The sequence below is a fragment of the Symphalangus syndactylus genome, chromosome 22, assembly GCF_028878055.3.
Source record: "Symphalangus syndactylus isolate Jambi chromosome 22, NHGRI_mSymSyn1-v2.1_pri, whole genome shotgun sequence".
NCBI lineage: Eukaryota > Metazoa > Chordata > Mammalia > Primates > Hylobatidae > Symphalangus > Symphalangus syndactylus.
This window is the reverse complement of record NC_072444.2, coordinates 49,594,894-49,618,566: the sequence shown is the minus strand read 5'-3', so window position 1 is coordinate 49,618,566 and position 23,673 is coordinate 49,594,894. Positions and strand designations below refer to the sequence as shown.

At 42.5% G+C, this 23,673-nt stretch overlaps 1 protein-coding gene across 10 annotated transcripts in view; it reads right to left on the bottom strand.

Annotated features, from left to right (window-relative positions):
* Nucleotides 1–23,673, bottom strand: part of CLASP1 (cytoplasmic linker associated protein 1) — a 303,251-nt gene that overhangs the window by 51,974 nt on the left and 227,604 nt on the right. For 3 of the 10 annotated variants that reach the window (XM_063631296.1, XM_055262139.2, XM_055262137.2), the window contains 6 exons: nt 21,842–21,865; nt 20,296–20,540; nt 17,246–17,309; nt 14,410–14,573; nt 8,308–8,386; nt 7,126–7,269 (listed from right to left, as the gene is read on the bottom strand). In XM_063631296.1, coding sequence (XP_063487366.1) covers nt 7,126–7,269; nt 8,308–8,386; nt 14,410–14,573; nt 17,246–17,309; nt 20,296–20,540; nt 21,842–21,865 — 720 coding nt within the window. Of the gene's footprint in view, nt 1–7,125; nt 7,270–8,307; nt 8,387–14,409; nt 14,574–16,677; nt 16,681–17,245; nt 17,310–20,295; nt 20,541–21,841; nt 21,866–23,673 lie in introns of all 10 variants that reach the window. The other 7 variants (XM_055262138.2, XM_055262141.2, XM_055262135.2 and 4 more) reach the window with 4 other exon arrangements.

The following is a 23,673-nucleotide window of genomic DNA, read 5'->3' as shown; positions in this document are numbered from 1 at the left end:
ATCCTACTGTCTCAGTCTCTGGAGTAGCTGGGATTATAGGCATATGCCATAGTGCCTGGCCCAAGTATCCAATTTTTAAAAGATTTTACATCAGAGTTTTGCAAGGAATTAGACTGTTACTGTTTTCAAATATTTTATCTCCGACCCTCTGAATTAGTGAGAGGTTAAAACATGGAATCCAAGCAAGGAAGAAAACTGGGTTATATTTATCATTACCATAACATGATCTCATTAAACAAGTAATTCCAGATATGGAACTGCGCTGGAGAGATGCATTAAAAAAGCCTGGGGCATAGCTCATGTTCACTAGTGACTCAAAAAGTGGAGTACACCACTGTTCTTGTCTGCGTATCTGAACTGTTGTCTTCGTAAGAAGCAAGACCGTTAGGCAGCCAGATGAAAAACTCAGAGTACTGCTGACTTTTTCTAACAGGCAACCCTAGGGCAATTTATTTTAAGGATCACATGGCAACTTAAAATAAAATGGTTCCCACGCACACCCTCATAGAGGAATTTGAGAGGTGGGGTTTGTAAAAGGTTCTTCACATCTCACTGCTACCATTTGAAGAGAACTCCCAAGGACATCAACTGTCTTGAATGTTGCACATCTTATAGCAGAAAGGAATTCTTCCTAGCAGATCAGATCAAAACAAAGCTTTGCCAAACACTTCAGTGTTGGTATTAATTTGGGAAAACAAAATTTGAGAGGAAAGGCAGAGTTTTCCAATTTATTAAACAACTCACTGCTTCCTTCAGACTCTCATTAAAAATTGCTTCATAAAGTCACCAAAGAGAAACTATTTCAAAACCATCAGACATTTCTCATTTAGTATCTCTCCTTTCTTTTTTTCAAGAGATGGGGGTCTTGCTATGTTGCCAGGTTGGAGTACAGTGGCTATTCACAGGCATGATCACCGTGCACTGCAGCCTTGAAGTCCTGTAATCCTCCTGCCTCAGCCTCCCAAGTAGCTGGGACTACAGGCGTGTGCCACTGTGTCAGCCTAATATCTCTTGCTTTTACTATTCTATTAAAATATGGTAGCGGTCGACACAAACATGGCTATATCACTGAGAAGGTAGTTAATCATAAAACACATCACAACACAAACGTTGACAGGCACACATACACACGCTCATATATTATTATATTATTTTAGATTCTCAAAAGCTTCCCAGAGCCTTCACAAGGGCAACTGGTATTAATAATCTAAAATGCAAACAGTCAAGTGTGCTGTTTGAAATTAGTACACAGTTTTCAATCTACCTGTTTACAACTTTCTTCCAAGTTTCCTTCTCCAGGCCCAGAGCAGGTTGAAGTTGACCTAGTGGGGAAATCCTCACCTACTCGACTACGCTGAAGCGAGGACTGGCAAACAGGAAAGTTGGGAGGATTGAATCAGAGAGAAGCAGAAAGTGCCTAAACACGGCAATCTGTTAGCTGTAAAAGCATTTGGCTTCTTAGATAAAATCAGCGAGACACACATGATTGAAAGTAAGGAAGAACAGAATAATAACAGTAGCTGCCAGTTTTAACCCTCAGTAGTATCACTAGGTCTTTTACTTAATAATCTTGAAAGTAGTATTCTTGCTTCAGGTGATGAAATGGAAGATGTCCAAATAAGACTTGAAAGAGTCCGGGCGTGGTGGCTCACACCTGTAATAATCCCAGCACTTTGGGAGGCCAAGGTGGACAGATAACTGAGGTCAGGAGTTTGAGACCAGCCTGGCCAACATGGTGAAACTCCCGTCTCCACTAAAAATACAAAAATTAGCTGGGTGTGGTGGCACGTGCCTGTAATCCCAGCTACCCAGGAGACTGAGGCAGGAGAATCGCTGGAACCTGGGAGGTGGAGGTTGCAGTGAGCCGAGATCATGCCACTGCACTCCAGCCTGGGTGACAGAGCGAGACTGTCTCAACAACAACAAAAGAGACTTGAAAGAGACTCGCAGTCACAGCTAAGCTGAGATCCAGTTACTTGATGGTAAAACCCTTAGCTTTCAGACTAGAGGCATGCTGCCTTTATAATCATATTTTTTTAAAAAGTCAACTAGATATCTCACCTTTTCAAGGCAATTTATGTATTAATACTTCTCCCTGCTCTAGCCAACAGCATCTTTATACTTCTAGGTTTCTTTGCCATGCCTCTGTTGCCCACACTTCTCAAAACAAGGTTTGGGGGGCTAAATCTGTTGCTTCATTTGACAAAGAGAATCACATGTGATAAGCAAACATACAGGCATTGTAAATTCCAAAATGTAAACATGTAATTAAAATTCTATTGCCATTACCACATTCCCTTTGATTGATCACATGGCTTTCTAAATCTTAGAAAAAATTCTGGTACTCAGTTTATTCCATAAATAACAACAGCAGCAAAACCAAAACAATCCTCAAACAATAATAGTGGAGCTGCAACTGCAAATAAAATGTCTAAGTTTTAATAAGCTTTATGAAATTTAATCCTCTCAGTAATGCCTGAGGTAAGTGTTATTTATGTATTTTAGAGATAGGTCTCTTTCTGTGGGTGGAAGCAATCCTCCTGGCTTAGCCTCCCAAGAAGCTAGAACTACAAGCATGCGCCACCATGCCCAGTTTGAGACAAGTATTATTATTCCCATTTTACAGATAATAAACAAGAACTCAGGGATTAAATTACTTGCTCCGACCCCAATGAGTGGCAGAGGCAGAAGGTCAAACTCCAGAACCCACCTTCTATCAGTAATATATACTATTATCTTACGTCAACACAGTGCATTAAGAAAGGTCTAGTGTACGTCTGCATAGTTTCATCACACAACTAAACTAGTCAGGGCTCCCACACAGAGAAAATGGAAAAGTTTACTTTTGGAATAAAGCAGGCTAGTTACAGACTGGGTTGAGCTTTTTCATCTTGTTCAAACCAGTCTCAGTGTGGTAAGCACACCTCACTGGTGATTCGTTCATGTTTTGATTTTAAAAACACCTTAACAATTTAAGCACCCCTCCCTCCACAATGTGAAACACCCCAATATACTGAGCTAAGAAGGAAAACAAAACATTAAAAATGCTAAAATCAATGAATCTGGGTTATATCAGCTTGTTGTCAGTTTAAAATGCTTTAAAAGTGCTTTCACAAATATGGTTGTATGGACTTAAAGAATGAATTATGTTGTCTGAAAAGTCCCCAGGTACTGTTTACATAAAGTATTCTCCAGAGATGAGTCTAATATGAGAATTTACTATATAAATTTCAGACTGAAGGACTCTTCTGTATTTAGAATACCTACCCTAAAAAAATTAAAGCAGGACATTAACAGAAGAACTTGGTTTAAGATCACAAAATGCTTTTAAATCACCAAGATTTCCATAATCCCTGATATAACCTTTAAAAAACTCTGGAAATGAAGGATGAGGCAGAACAAAGTTTATTTATACAGACATGTATTTTATGTTTAGTGTGTTAAATGATCTAGATAAGAATGGTACTAGTTTTTATACAGTTTAAAATAATTTTGAATCTTATCAATTTTAGATCTTAGAGTAGTGATATATACTACATCGCAATTCTAAGTATTTTAACTTATTTAGGCACTACCTTCATTTTGACAGTGCTTCAAGAACGTCTCATATTCTTGGGTAAGGCAGCTGCAACACTTACAAAAGCAACTATATTTATAAATGTTCAATGGATGGTGCATCGAAACAGGGAATTTAAATAAAAGTGAATCTACCTCCAAAAAGGATTAATCTGCAGTCCCCTAGAGTTTGAGGACATCTATTTTAATACTGTCCTATGATACACCTATTTGAATCAAAAGTAATGCTTTACTAGTTAGTGCTGAATGTTACTGAAAGCCAAATAGTTTAGAGCCACAGATATCTTGGATGATTAAAAAAAAAAAAAATCTAGAGGGTGCCAGAATACAGACATGCATCTGTTAAGTAAGTTGAACCACATCACAATTTGCATAGATAGGTAAAAAATCACCCTCCTAAAATAAGAGCCAAGGAATTATCCAATAATTTTGGAAGCCTTCTGCCAACCCCCTAAAAGAGACACTAAAGCCCTGGTAGTCAAGACACTAAGACAGCCCCAAGATTCCCTATAACGTATTACACGCTATATAACCTCTCCCACCCTTGGAGTGAGCGGGACTTGTGAATATAATGGATATCACTCCCATGATTGTGTTAACACGGAAGAAGGGATTTTCAAAAATGTAATTATGGCCCTTAATCAGTTGACTTTGAGTTAATCCAAAGGGAGATTATCCTGGGTGGGCCTGACCTAATCAGGCAAGCCCTTAAAAGGCATCAGGGAGATTCAAAATGAGAGAGATTCTATGGCTGGCTTTGTTTTAATTTCTCCTTCATTTTTGAAGAAGAGTTTTGCCAAACAGTGAATTCTTGGATGAGCGCTTTTTTCTTTCAGCACCTTCAATGTCATCCACTGCCTTCTGTCCTTCGTGGTTTCTGAAGAGAAATAAGCTGTTAATCTTATTGAGGATCTTGTGCATGGGATGAGTTTCTCCCCTCTTGCTGCTTTCAGGATTCTCTCTTTGGCTTTCAGCAATTAGATGTTATGTGTCTAGGTGTGAATCCTTTTATTAAAAAATCTTGGCTGGGCGCGGTGGCTCACGCCTGTAATCCCAGCACTTTGGGAGGCCAAGGCAGGTGGATCACGAGGTCAGGAGTTCGAGATCAGCCTGACCAACATGGCGAAACCCCTTCTGTACTAAAAATACAAAAATTAGCCAGGCGTGGTGGTGTGTGCCTATAATCCCAGCTACTCGGGAGGCTGAGGCAGGAGAATGGCGTGAACCCGGGAGGCGGGGGTTGCAGTGAGACAAGATCGCGCCACTGTACTCCAGCCTGGGTGACAGAGCGAGACTCCGTCTCAAACAAACAAACAAAACAAATTTTTTTAGTTTGCTGAGCTACTTAGATGTGTAATGTTTTTTGTCAAATTTGGGGAGTTTCTTAGATATTATTTCTTCATGTATTCTCCCGATAGCTTTGAACAAGCAAACTTCCTAGGAGCCTCTACTAGCTGAGAATGGCTCCCCGTTGACAATCAGGAAGAAAGCAGGCAGCTGAGTTCCACACCTGCAAGAGACTGAAATCTGCCAAGAACCAATGAGCTGGAAGAAGACCTCAGACTCAGATGAGACTGCAGATCCAGATGACATCTTGTTTCAGCCTTTGAGACACCAACCAGAGAACCCAGAAAACACATGTCAGATTCCTGATTTATTACTGTGAGATAATAAATCTGTATTGTTTCAAGCTAAGTATGTGGTAATTTGTTATATAACAGAAAACGAATAAAGAAGTCAAAAGAAGGGAACTTTCAAAACTATAGTTTTAAAAATGATGGCTTCAAAATATCATTTGAAATGAAATAATTTCCATATGGGTGTTTATCATTCATTAATTCATTCAAAACATATCAATGCCTAGTACGTTACTCCAGGTATATGCCAGGCACTGAGCATGCAGAGTGAGCAAAACAGTCCCCTTACTGCTCAACTCCAAACCCTCTGCTTCAGACATATCAGTCTATTTCACTGTTCCCAGACAAACCTCGTTTCTTAAACATGACTACTGTTCTTCCCCTAAACTCATCACTTATGCAAACTGCATCCATACTCCACATCTGAGAATGAATCTTATCTTCTCTAGGAAGCTTTCTATGATCAAGATAGAGTGCACTGAGCTTACAATATACAGAAAACCAGGCAGGTATTCCATCAGTTTGAAGGAAACTGCCCAGGGTAACAGGGCCCTAACCACTAAAGTGGGTTTAGAGGAAGCACAAACACTCTAGGTCCAAGGAAGGGAGGTGGGGAAGATGCCAGGGAACAGAGAGGACAAGCCTAGTCCTGAAGATACTGAGGAGCAACACTGCGTAGCAAGAGAATTTGCAAGAACCAGATCAAGACTATATCAGTAGTCTGTATGTCTTGAGGTTCATTCCAGGGCCATGGCCCAAAAGACTAGGCCTTGTCTGTGTATTAAAAATCAGCCAAGAGTGAAAGGAACCCCAGTCAAAAAAACAACAGAGTGTCTAGGCTCTGCCCTATACAAATTAAATCACATTACTTGGGAACAGAGCTCAGAAATCTATGTTGATTTTAATTGCAGCCAGGACTGTGAACTATTAATCTAAATCTTCTGAAATTCCTCTGAAGATCAGGATTATTGTCCTAGAGCCTGGGTATAAGGTAGGTGTGAAGGTGAGAAGTACACCTCACAATGGGAAAGGAGAAGCAGGGGGGCAGGCATGGAAAGTAGCACGCCAGTGGAGATAAAGCTTTGTGAACTAACACTGTATAACCCAAAATAACTGAAAACAAGTGTTGAAGCTCATTCAAACAGTAAATGAACAAAGTGATTTCTGGCAATATATCTAATGTTCTATTTAAATTTGGCTTGAGCTAGTATTAAAATAAGTTGAGGTTTTTGGAGCCTCAGGCTAATAATTCGAAATTATCTGTAATGTTCTGACTAGAATAGTAAGGACAATAAGTCCTCGTTCAAATATTCTAATGTGCATGTCCACAGGGAGTGGGTATTATGACCAAAGCTAGTTTGTCCCAAACAGGCCCTAATCGAGGTAATATGCAAATATAAAATATGTTTCTGCACATAGCAGGCAATACTTAAGTTCCATTACATAAGCACATACTCACATATCACACATATACTTACGTGCTACATATTGAAAGATGTTTGCTCTTTTTTAAGCATCTATTACATCTTATCAAACTTTTCAACCACATTTTACGATCAGGGACCCTGTAGCCAGCTAGCCCTAGATCTGTAATTTTGACTTCAAAGTACATATTACAAACTGATATATGGAAAACAAACATCTGTGTAAAAGACACTAATTTACTAGTGATTTCATATTGGAAAATATATAAAATAGATACCTGGGGAAACCATAAGCCCATCGTGCAAGATTTCAGATTTTCATTTTTATATTCAAAACTGGGCAGAGCCAGAGAGAGAAAAGGGCAACAGCAGAGCCTTAGTGACAAAAGTTTGTGGGTGGGTGGCATGGTTTTCAAGTTTCTAAATACATTTCTCTAACACAAGCCCAGGAACAATCTGTAATTACACATTGGTTCCCTTGGACATACCTTTCTCACGTCTGAACTCTTTGGTTCTGTTGTCCAGGTTATGATTCTAGAAACAGCAAGCCTTGTCTCACTAGAGTTTACAAAATCTGTTGGATCCATCTGTCTGGCCAGAGACTCAATGTACTTCAGGATTGCAACTTTGACCTGAAAGAGCCAATAATTACAAACATTAAGTACACCTGATGAATCTTTGAAAACAATTCTTATCAGGTGGCCAGAGAAAAGTAAACCCTGTTGAGGGGGATCTCCTTCCTTTCTCCTGTATTGGTAGTTTCCACATGGAGCGACGTCCAACAGGGGAAAAAGCATGAAATGGCTGATGGGTAAGTTTGGGGACAGGAAGAGGCGCATGGCTCAGTTTTCTTCATTTTTAGCTGCCTGTAGAGAAGATTGTTCTGCTCCTCATCTATGCTGCAAGACACTTCCAGGGCAGGAGCCCTTGCGAGGGGCCCGTGAGACTTCCAGCTCTGCCACTGACTGCAGGGCATGTTCAGCTCTAGTTTTGTCACATGTTCTAGGCCATGTTCTGTAAGGCAGCATTTTCAGTAATCAAGCTGATGCTCTGCCCTAACTTCACCATCAACTTCTCAACTAGCTTTGACTTCAGGAGAAAAAGGTAATTATTTGTTAGGCTCATCCTAAAACCTCCAAAAAGTTAATGATCAAAGAACAGATGATGAATGTGACCTAATTCAAATTAACATACATCCTCCCTGAAACTTGGTCTTCTTATTACAGGTATGATTTTCCACAATATGTAACGATTAACTTTCACAGCTTAGAATGTTAATATTAAACATTCCAATAAGATACCTATCTCCACACACAAGAATATCTTAATTTTCTAGTTTAAATATTAATTGTGAAAAAGACTAGTACTGCCTAAATGCTGGTGAGGATGCAGGAAAACTACAGCTCTCATAAACTACTGGTAGGAATACAATATGGTATAACCATTTTAGTGGTTTCTAAAAAAGCTAAACATATACTTACCCAATGAACCAGCAAATACACTACTAGGTACTGAACCAAGAGAAACAGGAACATGTCCACAAAGAATCAAACAAGAATGCTCACAGCAGATTTATTCACAATAGCTAAACATGGGTCATGTATAAACAAAAGTAAATTTAAACAAATGTGAGTTCCAGAGTTGAATTGTAATGACAAATAATTACTGACCTTGAGGTTTGGAGTTTGAGTCTGATCCACAATAAATCTCATCAAAATGTTAAATTGTTGATCAAATGGAAAGGAGTCCCTAGGTTGGTGGGAAAAAAGTGCTTATTTTTAAAGAAATTTATTACAAAACAATGTAAAACTATTTAACAAAAGCATACCATTGTAAGTTAATGTATGTAAAACCCTGTTCACATTTTTAATAAATAGTGCTTTCGTTTTATGTAAAGTAATACATGTTATACAGAAAATATGGAAAAAGGAAAATCTTTTTCCAAGTCCCCAAACACAAACTGAACTTACTTTGAGTGGCTATTTAAAAAATTAAGGCCTTCCTTCCTCCCTCCCTCCCTCCCTCCCTCTCTCTCTCTCTCTCTCTCTCTCTCTTTCTTTCTTTCTCCTCTCTGGCCCAGGCTACAATCTACTCGGCTGGCTGCTGCCCGCGCTGCGGACTGCCTGGGACTGCCGGCGCCCGCCACCGCTGCCTGCCTTTTCTCCTTTGGATGCAGGCACGCGTTCGCCATCTTGGCCACGCTGGTCGCCAGCTCCTGACGCCGAGTGCTCTGCCCGCCTCAGCCTCCCGAGGTACTGGGACTACAGACGGAGTCTCGCTCACCCAGTGCTCGGTGTTGCCCGGGCTGGAGGGCGGTGGCGTGGTCTGGCCTCGCGGCAGCCTCTACCCCCCGGCCGCCTGCCTTGGCCTGCCAGGGTGCTGGGATTGCAGCCCCTGCCCGGCCGCCGCCCCATCTGGAAGGTGGGGAGCGCCTCTGCCCGGCCGCCCCGTCTGGGAGGTGAGGAGCACCTCTGCCCGGCCGCCCCGTCTGGGAGGTGAGGAGCCCCTCTGCCCGGCCGCCCCGTCTGGGAGGTGAGGAGCGCCTCTGCCCGGCCACCCACCGTCTGGGAAGTGAGGAGCGCCTCTGCCCGGCCACCCACCGTCTGGGAAGTGAGGAGCGCCTCTGCCCGGCCACCCACCGTCTGGGAAGTGAGGAGCGCCTCTGCCCGGCCACCCACCGTCTGGGAAGTGAGGAGCGCCTCTGCCCGGCCACCCACCGTCTGGGAAGTGAGGAGCGCCTCTGCCCGGCCACCCACCGTCTGGGAAGTGAGGAGCGCCTCTGCCCGGCCACCCACCGTCTGGGAAGTGAGGAGCGCCTCTGCCCGGCCACCCACCGTCTGGGAAGTGAGGAGCGCCTCTGCCCGGCCACCCACCGTCTGGGAAGTGAGGAGCGCCTCTGCCCGGCCACCCACCGTCTGGGAAGTGAGGAACCCCTCTGCCCGGCCACCCACCGTCTGGGAAGTGAGGAGCGCCTCTGCCCGGCCACCCACCGTCTGGGAAGTGAGGAGCGCCTCTGCCCGGCCACCCACCGTCTGGGAAGTGAGGAGCGCCTCTGCCCGGCCACCCATCGTCTGGGAAGTGAGGAGTGCCTCCGCCCGGCCGCCCCGTCCGGGAAGAAGTGAGGAGCGCCTCTGCCCGGCCGCCCCGCCCGGGAAGAAGTGAGGAGCGCCTCTGCCCGGCCGCCCCGTCCGGGAAGAAGTGAGGAGCGCCTCTGCCCGGCCGCCCCGTCCGGGAAGAAGTGAGGAGCGCCTCTGCCCGGCCGCCCCCGTCCGGGAAGAAGTGAGGAGCGCCTCTGCCCGGCCGCCCTGTCTGTCTGGGAAGTGAGGAGCGCCTCTGCCCGGCCGCCCCGTCCGGGAAGAAGTGAGGAGCGCCTCTGCCCGGGCGCCCCATCCGGGAAGAAGTGAGGAGCGCCTCTGCCCGGCCGCCCCATCCGGGAAGAAGTGAGGAGCGCCTCTGCCCGGTCACCCATCGTCTGGGAAGTGAGGAGCGCCTCTGCCCGGCCACCCACCGTCTGGGAAGTGAGGAGCGCCTCTGCCCGGCCGCCCCGTCTGGGAAGTGAGGAGCGCCTCTGCCCGGCCGCCCCGTCTGGGAAGTGAGGAGTGCCCCTACCCGGCCGCCCTGTCTGGGAAGTGAGCAGCGCCTCTGCCCGGCCGCCCCGTCCGGGAAGAAGTGAGGAGCGCCTCTGCCCGGCCGCCCCGTCCGGGAAGAAGTGAGGAGCGCCTCTGCCCGGCCGCCCCGTCCGGGAAGAAGTGAGGAGCGCCTCTGCCCGGGCGCCCCATCCGGGAAGAAGTGAGGAGCGCCTCTGCACAGCCACCCATCGTCTGGGAAGTGAGGAGCGCCTCTGCCCGGCCACCCACCGTCTGGGAAGTGAGGAGCGCCTCTGCCCGGCCGCCCCGTCCGGGAAGAAGTGAGGAGCGCCTCTGCCCGGCCGCCCCGTCCGGGAAGAAGTGAGGAGCGCCTCTGCCCGGCTGCCCCGTCTGGGAGGTGAGGAGCGCCTCTGCCCGGCCACCCATCGTCTGGGAGGTGAGGAGCGCCTCTGCCAGGCCACCCATCGTCTGGGAGGTGAGGAGCGCCTCTGCCCGGCCACCCATCATCTGGAAGGTGAGGAGCGCCTCTGCCCGGCTGCCCCATCTGGGAAGTGAGGAGTGCCTCTGCCCGGACACCCATCGTCTGGGAGATGAGGAGCGCCTCTGCCCGGCCGCCCATCGTCTGGGAAGTGAGGAGCGCCTCTGCCCGGCCACCCATCGTCTGGGAAGTGAGGAGCGCCTCTGCCCGGCCACCCATCGTCTGGGAAGTGAGGAGCGCCTCTGCCCGGCCACCTATCGTCTGGGAAGAAGTGAGGAACGTCTCTGCCTGGCCGCCCCGTCTGGGAAGTGAGGAGCCCCTCTGCCCGGCCGCCCCGTGTCTGGGTAGAAGTGAGGAGCTCCTCTGCCTGGCCGCTCCGTCTGGGAGGTCTACCACGGAGGCCAGAAGCAATGTGGGGGCTGGACGTGGTGGCTCACGCCTGTGGTCCCGGCACTCTAGGGGGCGAGGCGGGTTGATCACTTCGGACTAGGAGTTCGAGACCAGTCTGGCCAACTTGGCGAAACATGAAGAATACAACAGACAAACCAACCAACCAACTCAATGACAACAAAACAGGTCTACCCTGGAGTCATACTCTAATTTTTTCTATTTTCCTCCCTTTCTGATCCTTTATCCCACTTTCTTTTTCTTCCTCTTCCTTCTCCCTCTTCTTTGTCAAATAGAGGATTGAGTTATTATCACTGATCCATATAAAGTCCCTCTCTCATTTATTTTAACTCCCACCCCCATTTCTATTCCCCGACTTCCCATGTGCAACCTTCCTAATATGTTTGATACGCATCTTTTTGTTTGTATGTATTTTTAGAAAATGTTTATTGTTTTTGTATGCAAAAAAAATTAATAAAAAATTAAGACTAAGCAATAAACTAAGGAAGAAATTTCTACCTGCCTTTCTAGGGATTCGCTCATTTTCCCTCCAGCTACCTTTCTGGATATTGCTTATACATAAAAATCACTTCTGATACCCAAATCTCATTTTTACATCCTGACTGGGCTGCTTACAGCTGACCCTGCTTAAACTAACCATATCGTCCTCCTTGGTCCTGGTCACTGCTTAGGGTCCCTGCACACGACAGAAGAATGCCTGTGAGAGGCGACAAAACATTTCCCATCCAGCTACAAATCACACACAGAAGCCTGGAGTCCCAGGAGCCCCTTCTCTCTCTTGGCCAGAGAGTCAGTGCTCTTTCTGTTAAAATGCTGTAATTACTAGTATGAGTTTAAAATTGCACAATGTGGCCCACGTGGAAAATGGTAATGTAACTTCCATATTAACAGGAAAGATAAATGCAAGGCAAATAGCTACACTGCTTTCTTTGGACTCTCTTAGAGATTTTTCCCAATCTACATAAATGTAGTAAAATAAAGAAGTAGGTTTGACTCTCTAAAATGAAGTAAATAGAGCTGATTTGAAAAATAAAATGATATAATAAAAATAAAAAGCACATGGCATATATCAGGTGCCAGTGTTATCCTACATATGATTACTAATAAAAAGTAAACTTGATCCAATAGTACCCTGGAATCTTTGAAGATCTCTTAGGGAAGGAAAGTATACTTTAGTATACCTGATTTAAGTGACTATGTCAACAAACTACCCACAAAATGTCTCTCCCTTCTTCTGGCAGCATGGGGTGGACGGAGAATACATTTCAGTAATGGGTGTGTATAATCGGGAAATACGCCATTGTTAGGCACAGGCAAAGGAAAGGAAATTGAGGCAGATTAGCACTCAATTCTATAAACTGAGAAGCAATTCTCAGCCATCACTAAAACCTCCTATTAGTAGTCACTGACTATTCTAGATCAGCTTAAACAGCTGTGCATCTCAACTGCTGAGAAAAAGAAGGGAATATTAAAAATGCTTTAGGCACTCAGACCAAATCTACTGAGATTAGGACTCTTAAAGGGGCATCCAGGAAAACTAACAGGAGGTCACAATTGTATTCCTTAATCACCAAAGTTTAGGAACACAATCTTAATACTCCTACCATTCCTAAAAATATGAAATAGATCTGGTCATTTAAAATTCACCTAAATTAAGCGACCTATAGGCCAAGTCTGGCTCACATGTGTTTTATTTGGCCTTTACAGTATTTTAAAAAATTCTCGAATATGTTGCCCAAATCCACATTTCTGACCTTTCTTGAAAAGTCTGGTACTACTGAGCCCATGTCCCAATGTGGCCACAACCGGCCCCAGTCTATCAACAGCCCTCCTATCTACTCCACTCAATGATACCAGCTTATCAGCCTAGCCCCTCAGTCAATCTTGGCTAAACCTTTATAATCCATTGGTATCATGGTGTACCGTAATGCTCCCTAACTCCACTAAGTTTAGCCATGAAAAGGAATGACGAAGTTTGAAAGCTTTTTTGCAAATTTAGTATATTACTTTGATTCTTATTTATTATTCTTTTTTTATGTCCTCACTGACAGATGGAAGTACATTACTTTGAGTTCATTAAAAACCAGAAGGGAAATCTCTCTGGATAACAGAATTCTATAGCAATGCAATTACACAGATTGACAGGGTCAAGGGCCAAAAGAAAACAGCTGGCATCATGGTGTAGAGGAACAGATGCATTCTTTGAAGTCAGAGTCATGTAACAGCTGCACACATAGGGATGCCGGCAGGGCAGGATGTGCTACTGTGCTAGTCAAGGGAGCCAGAGAGGGAAGAGAAGGTTCCAGTGCTATCCATACCACCCCCTGCCCCCACAGGAGGTGAGGACACACACCCACAAGACAGCCTGCAACAAAGAAACAGACAACAGTGCAATCATCAGAAATCCTGGATTTGTGTTTCCAAACAGCCACTAACAAAGTCAAGGCAAACTGTTTCTCACTCATAAAATGAGCATCATCTTTAAGATCCTTCTGTCTTGAAATTCTATGATAACTAGAATTATTCCAGTTCGTAGTAACTTATAAAAGTTATTGCCCTGATAATTTTCTGAGTGACTTGGAAGTTATTCCTTTGTTCTTTAAAAAAGTTCACCAATTTGACATTCCCCCATCCATCTTCCACCAAATCACAACCAAGACATTATCGCAAAGTGTCTTCTGAGATGTTTCAACTTTCATACTTGCATACTGAGGACCCACAACTGCACAGACAATAGAGAAGCGGTTTCTGAACAGCAGCAGCATGTACTTTTTCTAACTTTTCTTGGCTTCAGCAGCTTTTCTTTTCTCATTAACAGCCAGAAGGGTCACAACTACTGCAAATGTGCTATTAATCTCTAGCCAATGTGCTATCAATTTAGAGAATTTTCCTGGACCAATGGAAACTCTACATCATACACTGATAGAAAAATTTCTAGTAAGACTTGTAAGTTGAAGTAATAAAAATACTAAGGTCTTCAGAAAAATGTAAACAACTATTCTAAATGTTCCCTTTAAATGTTTTTTAATGAGAAGAGAATCAATTTCCAAAGTTTTACATTTGTTTATTATATATGTCTTAAATACTCACAAAAGTAATATCAACACAAGGAAGATATGGTATTTCATTTCACGGACTGGTGGGACATGTCAACAAGTATGTCAACAACAGAAAGTGAGAACTGAGTAAAAGAGATATTCAAGTGGGTGACAAAGGCCATGGGTAACAAAAGAGAATGGCAAAAAGTCACTTACAAGTAGCCTGTAACATCAAAATGGACCTAACCCTTAAACACTTACCTTGTGACATCTAGAGCCTTTTGAACTTTTGCTTGCACAGATCCAAGTAAATCTGCTCCCATTTTCTTAAGTAATTGTGTGAGAAGAACAAAAAGCCAGTCTTGTAAATCATCCTTATGAATTATTATAAAATCCACAAGAGTCTCCAAAAACATACTGAAAACCTAGACACAAATGAAAACCAAGTACTTCACATATTGAATTCACGATTTCCTCCAAAGTCTACAAAACATTAAAAATGCCCAAACGTGCTTTGCCCAGACTCTTGTAACTTAGGTTAACACTGTTAACAACTGTTCATAGTACAGAAGGAAAATGTAGTGCAGAAAACAGATAAAGGAAAAAGGAATGGAACTTACTCTCTGTTGTGAATTCCACCGCAAACGAGGCCATGCAACAAAACAAATTCCATGTTAGTTGGCAGTGAATTAATACCATTTTCATGCGTTTTTTTAAGAAAACCTGAAAAGGCTACAAACCAATGAAATATTCTCTCCTCCATCAATGTAAGTCTTTAAAAAGCAGTACAGAGAGAAATTAACTTTTCTGAGTTTAATCCTGAAGGCTTTTCTTTCTTAAACAACAACAAATCCTCTTGTCCTAATTCTATAGTATTCTTATTCACTATCTAGCAGTCAACAAATACTATTATAAAATGAGCCAATAAAAACACCTACTCACTGTTGTGTAGCTATTGCTTTTCACGTCAGGCATTTTCATGTATACCAATTTCAGATATCATAAAGTAATAGATTACAGCTTAGAATAAAATATATAAAAATATTAACATAATTATCACGCTGTTGTGTAATGATTTTTGCTAAGGTGAAATAGTGAGCACAGTGGAATATCTCTGAACCAATTTCAGAGAGAAAAGTAGCACTGAGTATCCCTACCTTGTTAATGAAACTTGTTCTACTTGGACAAACCACGAACCTTATACCACCTCATTTCTAGCACAGCAACTATTCACCACCAGGGGTCTCCCGTGAGACAGCTCAGGAAAAAGTCATTCAGCTGTGGGATTCCTGGCTTCGCTTATAGGCAGCTAACAAATATTAACTAAACTGAGACCTCCAAACTCACTGTACAAGAGACTTCTGATGGAAACAAATTTCCTTCTTTATCCTCACATTCTGCTTCTGAATCAGCAATCTAGGGGTGACAGGTAACAGAAATCTATCAATGTTCTAAACCATCTAATAGTGCTTATGTTATAAATCTTAAGAATCTAATTATGCTTATGCGTTAAATCTTACTGCTTTTACCACTACCTTAGAGAAAAATCTTGATAAATTTTATCTTTGGATATCTATGTGGCCTTTAAGCTCAGTCTTTCTTGAATTTTTATTGAGACAGAGTCTCACTCTGTTGTTCAGGCTGGAGTGCAGTGGTGCGATCTTAGCTCACTGTAACCTCCGCCTCCCAGGTTCAAGTGATTGCCTCCCAAGTAACTGGGATTACAAGTGCCCGCCACCATGCCCAGCTTATTTTTATATTTTTAGTAGAGACAGGGTTTTGCCATGTTGGCCAGGCTGGTCTCGAACTCTTGACCTCAGGTGATCCGCCCACCTCGGCCTCCCGAAGTGCTGGGATTACAGGTGTAAGCCACTGTGCCCAGTGGATTTTTATTAATATTGTTAATGTTGACTTTGCTGTGAGGGTCATAGCAGAAAGTTTAAAGACATGCTTCAAGAATGACACTGAGTGAGGAGAGCTGTTGTGGGGGGAGGGGAGGAGAACCCTTGCATTCACTCCCCTTTACTCTCATGAGCACCTCAAAAGGCTGGGACCGTATCTTCTTTTCTATATCCCTGCCCCAGAGCAGGTACTCAGTAAATGTTAAATGACTGGGTGAATGAATGGGTGGATGGATGTTTGATATTACAAGGACAATTCCTATGAGGAAGCAAGGATAGGAAAAGAAAGAAGATGATGATGACCAGCTGGTAGGCTCTCTGGCCGTCACAGGTTTCTTTCTTCCAGCAAGACTTGAAGGAGCCCATCTTTACTAGGAAAACTGTAGTTGATCCTGCATGTCAGCATTAAAGATTTGCTTCTGCTCATTTAAGGTTCTATCCATTTCCATACCTTACTTTCTTCCACCAAAAGCATCTAATAGCCTCTAAGGGCCTTCTCCCCAACAATAGTATTTAAAATCTAGACTCCAAGTAAACTTCTGTAAAAATACCCTGTCTCACGTCTTTTCCACCACCCCTGGAAAGTGTTCTGTCCCATACTCACGGGCGTTTCCCCCTCAGCTGGGACTCTCTCATCAAAAAAAGCATTCCTCAGGCTTAGTGTTCCCTATGGCCCTCAGGAGGTGTGGGCACCAACTAAGTGATCCCCATTCAGCAAGTTCTTGGGAACGGCAAAATCCTATTTTACGAAATAACCTGGTATTTTTTCTATCTTGTCCTATACGGACATATTCTACATGGGATACAAAAATAATTACATACTTATTTTCTTCACTACTATAACATTAAACAATGCATGATACTATAATATAATCTTATACCCTAGCACCTACCTCACTGTTTGGCTAAGAGGAGACGTACAAAAATATTTGCTGAATATAAGAAAGACCATCTGATTCTCTCCCTGATAACGTTTACTTGAAACACACTTATTTAACTTGAAATTTTATGCACATTTAAGTTTCCAAGAATTCTGTTTTTAAAAGATGTAACATACACTAGTGCTGAAACTGGTGTGACTCTGTAAGGTCGGAACTGCACTATTGGGAATTCTCTCTCATTCTTGGGTAGTATATCACACAGAACACACAGACATGCAGGGGGAAAGATAGGGCAGGCATGACTTCCAGACTTACCTTGCTATGAGGGTCAGCAAACATCCGAGTGAAGATCTCACATAACCTTTTCAGTTCAACTCGACTAGAAGAAATAAAACAGAAATCAATGAATTTACTACTTTTATTATTTTTGAGACAGGGTCTCACTCTATCACCCAGGCTGGAGTGCAGTGGTGCAATCATAGCTCACTGCAGCCTTGATCTCCCAAGCTCAAGCGATCCTCCCACCTCAGCCTCCTGAGTAGCTGGGAGGTACACACTACCATACCTGGGTAATTTTTTTGATCAGTCAACTATATAAGCTTTACATAATTCATATCTACATAACAATGTTTTTTCACAAACTCTTAATTTATAGCTAAATCAAATAGGAATATAAAACCAGAGATTTGCTCTCATTTTAAGATGAGGAAACTAAGACTGAGTGATTTACTCAAGCTGACACATCTGGAAGTGACAAAGCCATGCACCAAGTCCTTTTCATTTTATCCCAGCTGTGTTTTCCACATGCCACAATTGAAAAGCAATGGAATAAAGTTTAAAAAGCATGTTTATCCTGCATTGTAATGAGAGGTACAAAACAAAAAAGGGAAAAAACAAAACAGCATGTGTTTCAGGGTCAGACAGACCTGGATTTTAATCTCAGTTCTGCTGTAAATAAGGTACTCTGGGCCAGGTGCAGTGGCTCACACCTGTAATCCCAGCACTTTGGGAGGCCAAGGCAGGTGGATCACCTTAGGTCACCAATTTAAGACCAGCCTGGCCAATGTGGTGAAACCCTGTCCCTACTAAAAATAAAAAAATTAGCCAGGCATGGTGGCGGGTGCCTGTAATCCCAGTTACTCAGGAGGCTGAGGCAGGAGAATCGCTTAAATCCAGGAGACAGAGGTTGCAGTGAGCCGAGATCACGCCATTACACTTCAGCCTGGGCAACAAGAGTGAAACTCAGTCTCAAAAATAAATAAATAAAATAAGTAAGTACTGTGCTATCTTTAAGCCTATGTTTTTCCTTATTGGTCAAACAGGATAAGGACCATGTCACGTGGCTGCTGAGAGGATTAAAAAAGATAACACATTGTACCTTCTACTGTACCTAGGACAAAGCAAACACTCATTTCACATTGGTGCCCTTTGTCTTTTCTGATCCTTGACTACCACCAAGTCCCATGTTTAAAGTTTGATAGAAGGGTCCTCTCTTCCACAAATCATCCCTGATTAATGCCCTCTTATATGGATGAGACAGTTGGTTCAAGGACCCTTCAATATTGTTAACGACGTAACCTAGATTAGACCAATGCCAATCAACAGATTCCTAGAAATTATTCAATGGGTACTTGGTGAACACTAAGAATCTACAAAGTGGGACCACCAGGGATTAAACAGATTCTTGAGGAACAATCGCGACAAGTCATCTTCTGTTTTTGACAGGTCACCAAAGTGTCACAGGATGCCTGCGTTTCAGAAGGCACATGACAAAACTTTCTGTATCGTCTTCATGAACAGACAAATAATGGGGGCAGGTATGAGTACAGGAGGGTGGAGTCAGACTGCCTGAAGAGCCACAGTGAGAGCTGAGCAACTCATCAGCCAGTGCTCGGCCTTACAGAACCCAAGAGGGATGCCCATCTATGACCGTTAACTTATCTTATAAAAATTATCCAAAGGATAAAGTAGACTGTATTTCATGTATTCTAAGTTGCCCATTTCTTAATTCCCATTCACATCTCCTTTCTCTCGTTTTCACATCTCTGTAATTGAGTCATCTTATAATCAATGACATTTTTGTACTGTTATGGTTTAATATGCAGCATTAATTAAAGGGCTAAAAATAAGGGTGTGTCTATGGTGCCTTAGATTTGACAAAATATGATATAACCACATACTTTTTTGGTATGTGTAACACATGCTTATTTTAGAAAATTTATAAAACAGAAACAAAGAAAAAGGCAAAAAGGATCCATCTAAAAGACAATGCTGTTACTATTTTCGAGTGCTCCATTTTGTTATCTCATCATGTACATTTATAAGCTACATATATGCACATGCGTATCAAAATTTTCCAGACTAAGACTGATAACATTTAATCCAAGACCCTAAAGTATAATGAACCATACTAACCTGCAGAGTTGTTTTATTTTATTTTTTAACCTGAATTGCATACTGTACACCAAGATTTCTCAAATAACATCTACTGGACAAATATAAAACAGAAGGGAACCAAATATGGGGTCTTTTTTTTTGAGATAGGATTTCGCTCTGCCACTCAAGCTAGAGTGCAGTGGTGTAATCAATAATGCACTGCAATCTCCAACTCTGGGCTCATGTGATCCTCCTGCCTCAGCCTCCGAAGTATCTGGGATTACAGATGCATATCACCACATCTGGCTAATGTTTTAACTTTTTTGTAGAGATGGGGTCTCCCTTTGTTGCCCAGGCTGGTCTCGAACTCCTGGACTCAAGTGCTCCTCCTGCCCTGGCCTCTCAAAGTGCTGGGATTACAGGTATGAGCCACTGTGTCTATCCTAAATCTTTTATCAGCCTAATAAATTATAGAATATTTGCCAGATGGGCTGGGTGTGGTGGCTCATGCCTGTAATCCCAGCACTTTGGGGGGTGAAGGCAGGCAGATCACGAGGTCAGGAGTTCGAGACCAGCCTAGCCAATATGGTGAAACCCTGTCTCTACTACAAATACAAAAATTAGCCGGGCGTGGTGGTGTACACCCATAGTCCCAGCTACTCAGGAGGCTGAGGGAGAAGAATCGCTTGAACCTGGGAGGCGGAGGTTGCAGTGAGCCAAGATCGCGCCACGTATCCAGCCTTGGTAACAGAGCAACATTCCATCTCAAAAAAAAAAAAAAAAAAAAGTGAAGAAAAAAAGGATATTTGCCAGATATTTCAAAGCCTCTGCATGGCAAGGACTGTGTCTTAGTCATCTTGGTACCTTTAGTGCCTGTTCCTGCAAGCAGACCTCTTGAAGACTCCATTAATTATAGGAAATCCCTTTAAGCCCCTGAAGAGTCCAACAGGGGATTCAAACTTAGCTCATATTCTTGCTGTGGTCCTCACCTCAGTGTTCTTTGGCTCTTCAGTAAGTTCTGCAGGCCCAGAAGCCCTTCTTTCCTTTCTGACCAGTTTGAACTAGCACAGTGGTTGAGAACTTCTGCTACATCCTCAGTCTGCCGCAGATAATGGGGAATGCCACCATTCCTGGAGCCATATGAGCGCTCAGAGCAAACACTTGAGGCATCACTGTTGGCATCATCGTCAGAATACATCCCATACGGCTCATATCTCCTCCTCACAGGCTTCTTCTGACAGGTCCAATGAGGGATGGGAGTGATTGAGGAAGAAATAGAAAGGTGAAATGACTGTGAGCCATACCAAACAAAATCGACAACAAAGAGTTAAGTGTAAAAAGACACATGCACACACACACTTTTCCTGTGCTTATAGATTAGGGAAATAAAAACAGAAAAGCAATTTTCCATTAGGTAAAATAGCTAATAAGCAAAGCACTCTGTAGTAGAGGGGAAAGAGTATGGCCTCTAGTATAAAGTGTGTAGACTTTACAGGAAGACAGACCACAATCTTGGTGCCAACACTGACTGGGCTGCATGACTTCTGAAAGCCTCCTAGGCATTTTGCTTCAGTTTCCCCATCTTTAAGACAACAATAATTAAACCTATCATACAGGCTTGTTGTGAGGATTAAATGAAATTATATGTTAAATATTTCAGCTGGGCACCTGGCACAATGTAAATATGTGCAGCCAACAGCCCCTCCCCAGTCAAAAGCAATATATCTTGAGCATGGTCTATGGGTAAACTTGTGTGAATATTTATGTTTCCTAAAAAAGTCAGAATTTGAAATGTCAATGGCAGAAGCAGCCCACGTAAAAGGATTCCTAAGTCATCTCCCTCTGTTGCCCAGGCTGGTTTCGAACTCCTGGCCACTTTTATTAAAGACTTAGGGTTTTGAAACACAAATAGGCTTCTTTGAAAGTAGACTTTGTTCATTTCTCTGACCCTGAATACAAAACTGTTATACCCACAAATATGATAGAGCAGCAACTATAGAAAATTGATAAAAACAAAACAAATAGCTATTGGCTTAAACCATACAAATACACTTCTCTAACAATATGGTGTATTATTATTAATCCAACTTGCTCAGGACTGTTCTGCCTTAAGCCTATTGTCATAATTATTAATAGCATCCCCCTTTTAATCTCAAAAGCATTTTTGTTTGGATAATAAATTATATGGTCATACAAAATCCAGATTCCTAAAATAAGAAAAATGTTGATAAATCCATTCATGAAATCATGACAACGTAAGAATAGGCACAAACTGAGTTAATAAAATGAAATACTACTAGGCAAAGGAGCAGAGCTTGACATTCAAAATAAATACTAAAACAGATGTACATGAAAGGTGGCTGACTCCACCTGAATAAAGACAACAATGACGGTGAATCACTGTTATGATTCAACAAAATCATATTTCAGACCAGAATTTCTATACTACATTTTTTGGTTTTCACTAGCTTCTAAGAGAAATATACTTGCAACAGAAGAAATAAAGTTGTAAAACAAAAGTTCAAGCACTGGTACCTTGCTCCTGGAGTCTCCTAACAGCTGTAGGCAGGAAAATATTGGAGGATGGGGAAAAAGCATAGAGAATTATGTCAGAAGCATATGTAGGGATTGCTCTTGCAACACAAGTGTACAGCAAAACATATCTTAGCAAACCAAAAATACAGGTTAGCAAGCGTTTCATATCAAGCGAATAATAATAAAGAATGCTTTCAAAATGGCATTTCCTAACCCTCCTCCATGTCTCACAAGACCTTCTGGTAACTTGCTGTAATTCTTTGCTAAAACTTTTCCCATATCGGTGAGGCAAATCTCTAAGGTCACCATTAATTCTACTATCTATTCCTCTGAGACATTCTGTCTGGCGCCGTGGTGTCTATTCAGTGAGGCAAAGATTCTGTACCATTTCTGTGTTTTCTCTTCAGAAGCAGGTCACTTGAAGAGACTAAACAGTTTGGACAAAAAGTAACAAGGGCAGCATGAATCTAATGGGAGCTAGAGCTCAGAGAAAAGCTCAAGTCAAGTTAAGCCAAACCTCAAACTCTCAAGTCCTATTCCGCCTCCTAGAACTTTATACACAGTCCCTTATGCAGTTCTTTAAAGAACTAAGAAATTCCCCTGCCTTAAGCAGAAGTCTCAACTAAGGGTTTCACATCCATCATTTCCCACCCCTTTGACCTCCACTTCCCAGGGTCTCTGAACGAGTAAGATACAGATTCTAAATGCTGCAACTTGGAAGGACAAACAGCTTCAGAGAATTCTGTTCCAGCTCTTGACTCTCAAAGCCATGGTTAGAGCAGTTATCCTGAACTCTAGCACCTGCCGGAAAAAAAGTCTTTCTATACATAAGGCTGAGGAATACAGGTGGCCAGGCAGCTTGCCTACAGGAAAAGCATTATTAGAGCAGCAAACTGCTCACAGACACTTGTCAAAGAACCTGACTGAGCAGGAATAAATGAGGGCAAGACAAGAAGGAATGAAAACTGGAATCACCATAGCCATAAACTATAAAATGTTGATCTGACAAAACATGGCTGGATTAAAAACTTCAGAGTCTGAGAGCAGGACATTACATACTTTTTTCCCTTACAAGAGAATAAATCTTAAAACATCAAGAGCAAGGCCAGTGATCACACAGTTCTAAAGAACATCCATTTCAAATGCTGAGCACATAAACCAGAATATGCAAGAGACTTGTGACTAGCTGAAATGCATCTTTAAAAAGCAATCTGACCACAAGCTGATTCTACTAAGGAACTTTTTGGTATAACCAAAAAAATTAAAAGATCCATGATCATTTATGTTTTTCAGATATTACACTATAATGATGCAAAAACATATTCCACCATTGCTTCACATCCTCAAAGATTTAGGAAAAACAACATAAAATCAAACAAGATAATAGAATAAATGCAAGATTTTCAAACCTCAAACTCTATTACCTATTATAATAATAATATGTCTAGGTTATGCCATCAAAGTCTGTAAAGCAATAGAAGCAACAGAATGGAAAAAAGGAAATGCCAGAAAAAAAAAAAAAAACATGGTTAAAAAGAAAAAAAGAAGCCCAATGACATCTGAGAAGTCCAGGGTCATCAAAAGCTCCTTGATACTGAAGAGCACAGATAAGAAATACTTGACGCTAATATTTTCTGTAAAGTCCATTTTCACTTATATGTGTGCAGAGGTAAAAGTTTAAGGAGCAAACAATAACAATATAAATTTACCCAACATTAACACAATTTTAAAGAGTGTCAAAGATGATTTAACAACCTGATTTGGGGGCAATTTCCTGTTAAGACAGAGAGAAATGCAGATGAGTATTTCAAAAAGACTCTGTGTACATACAT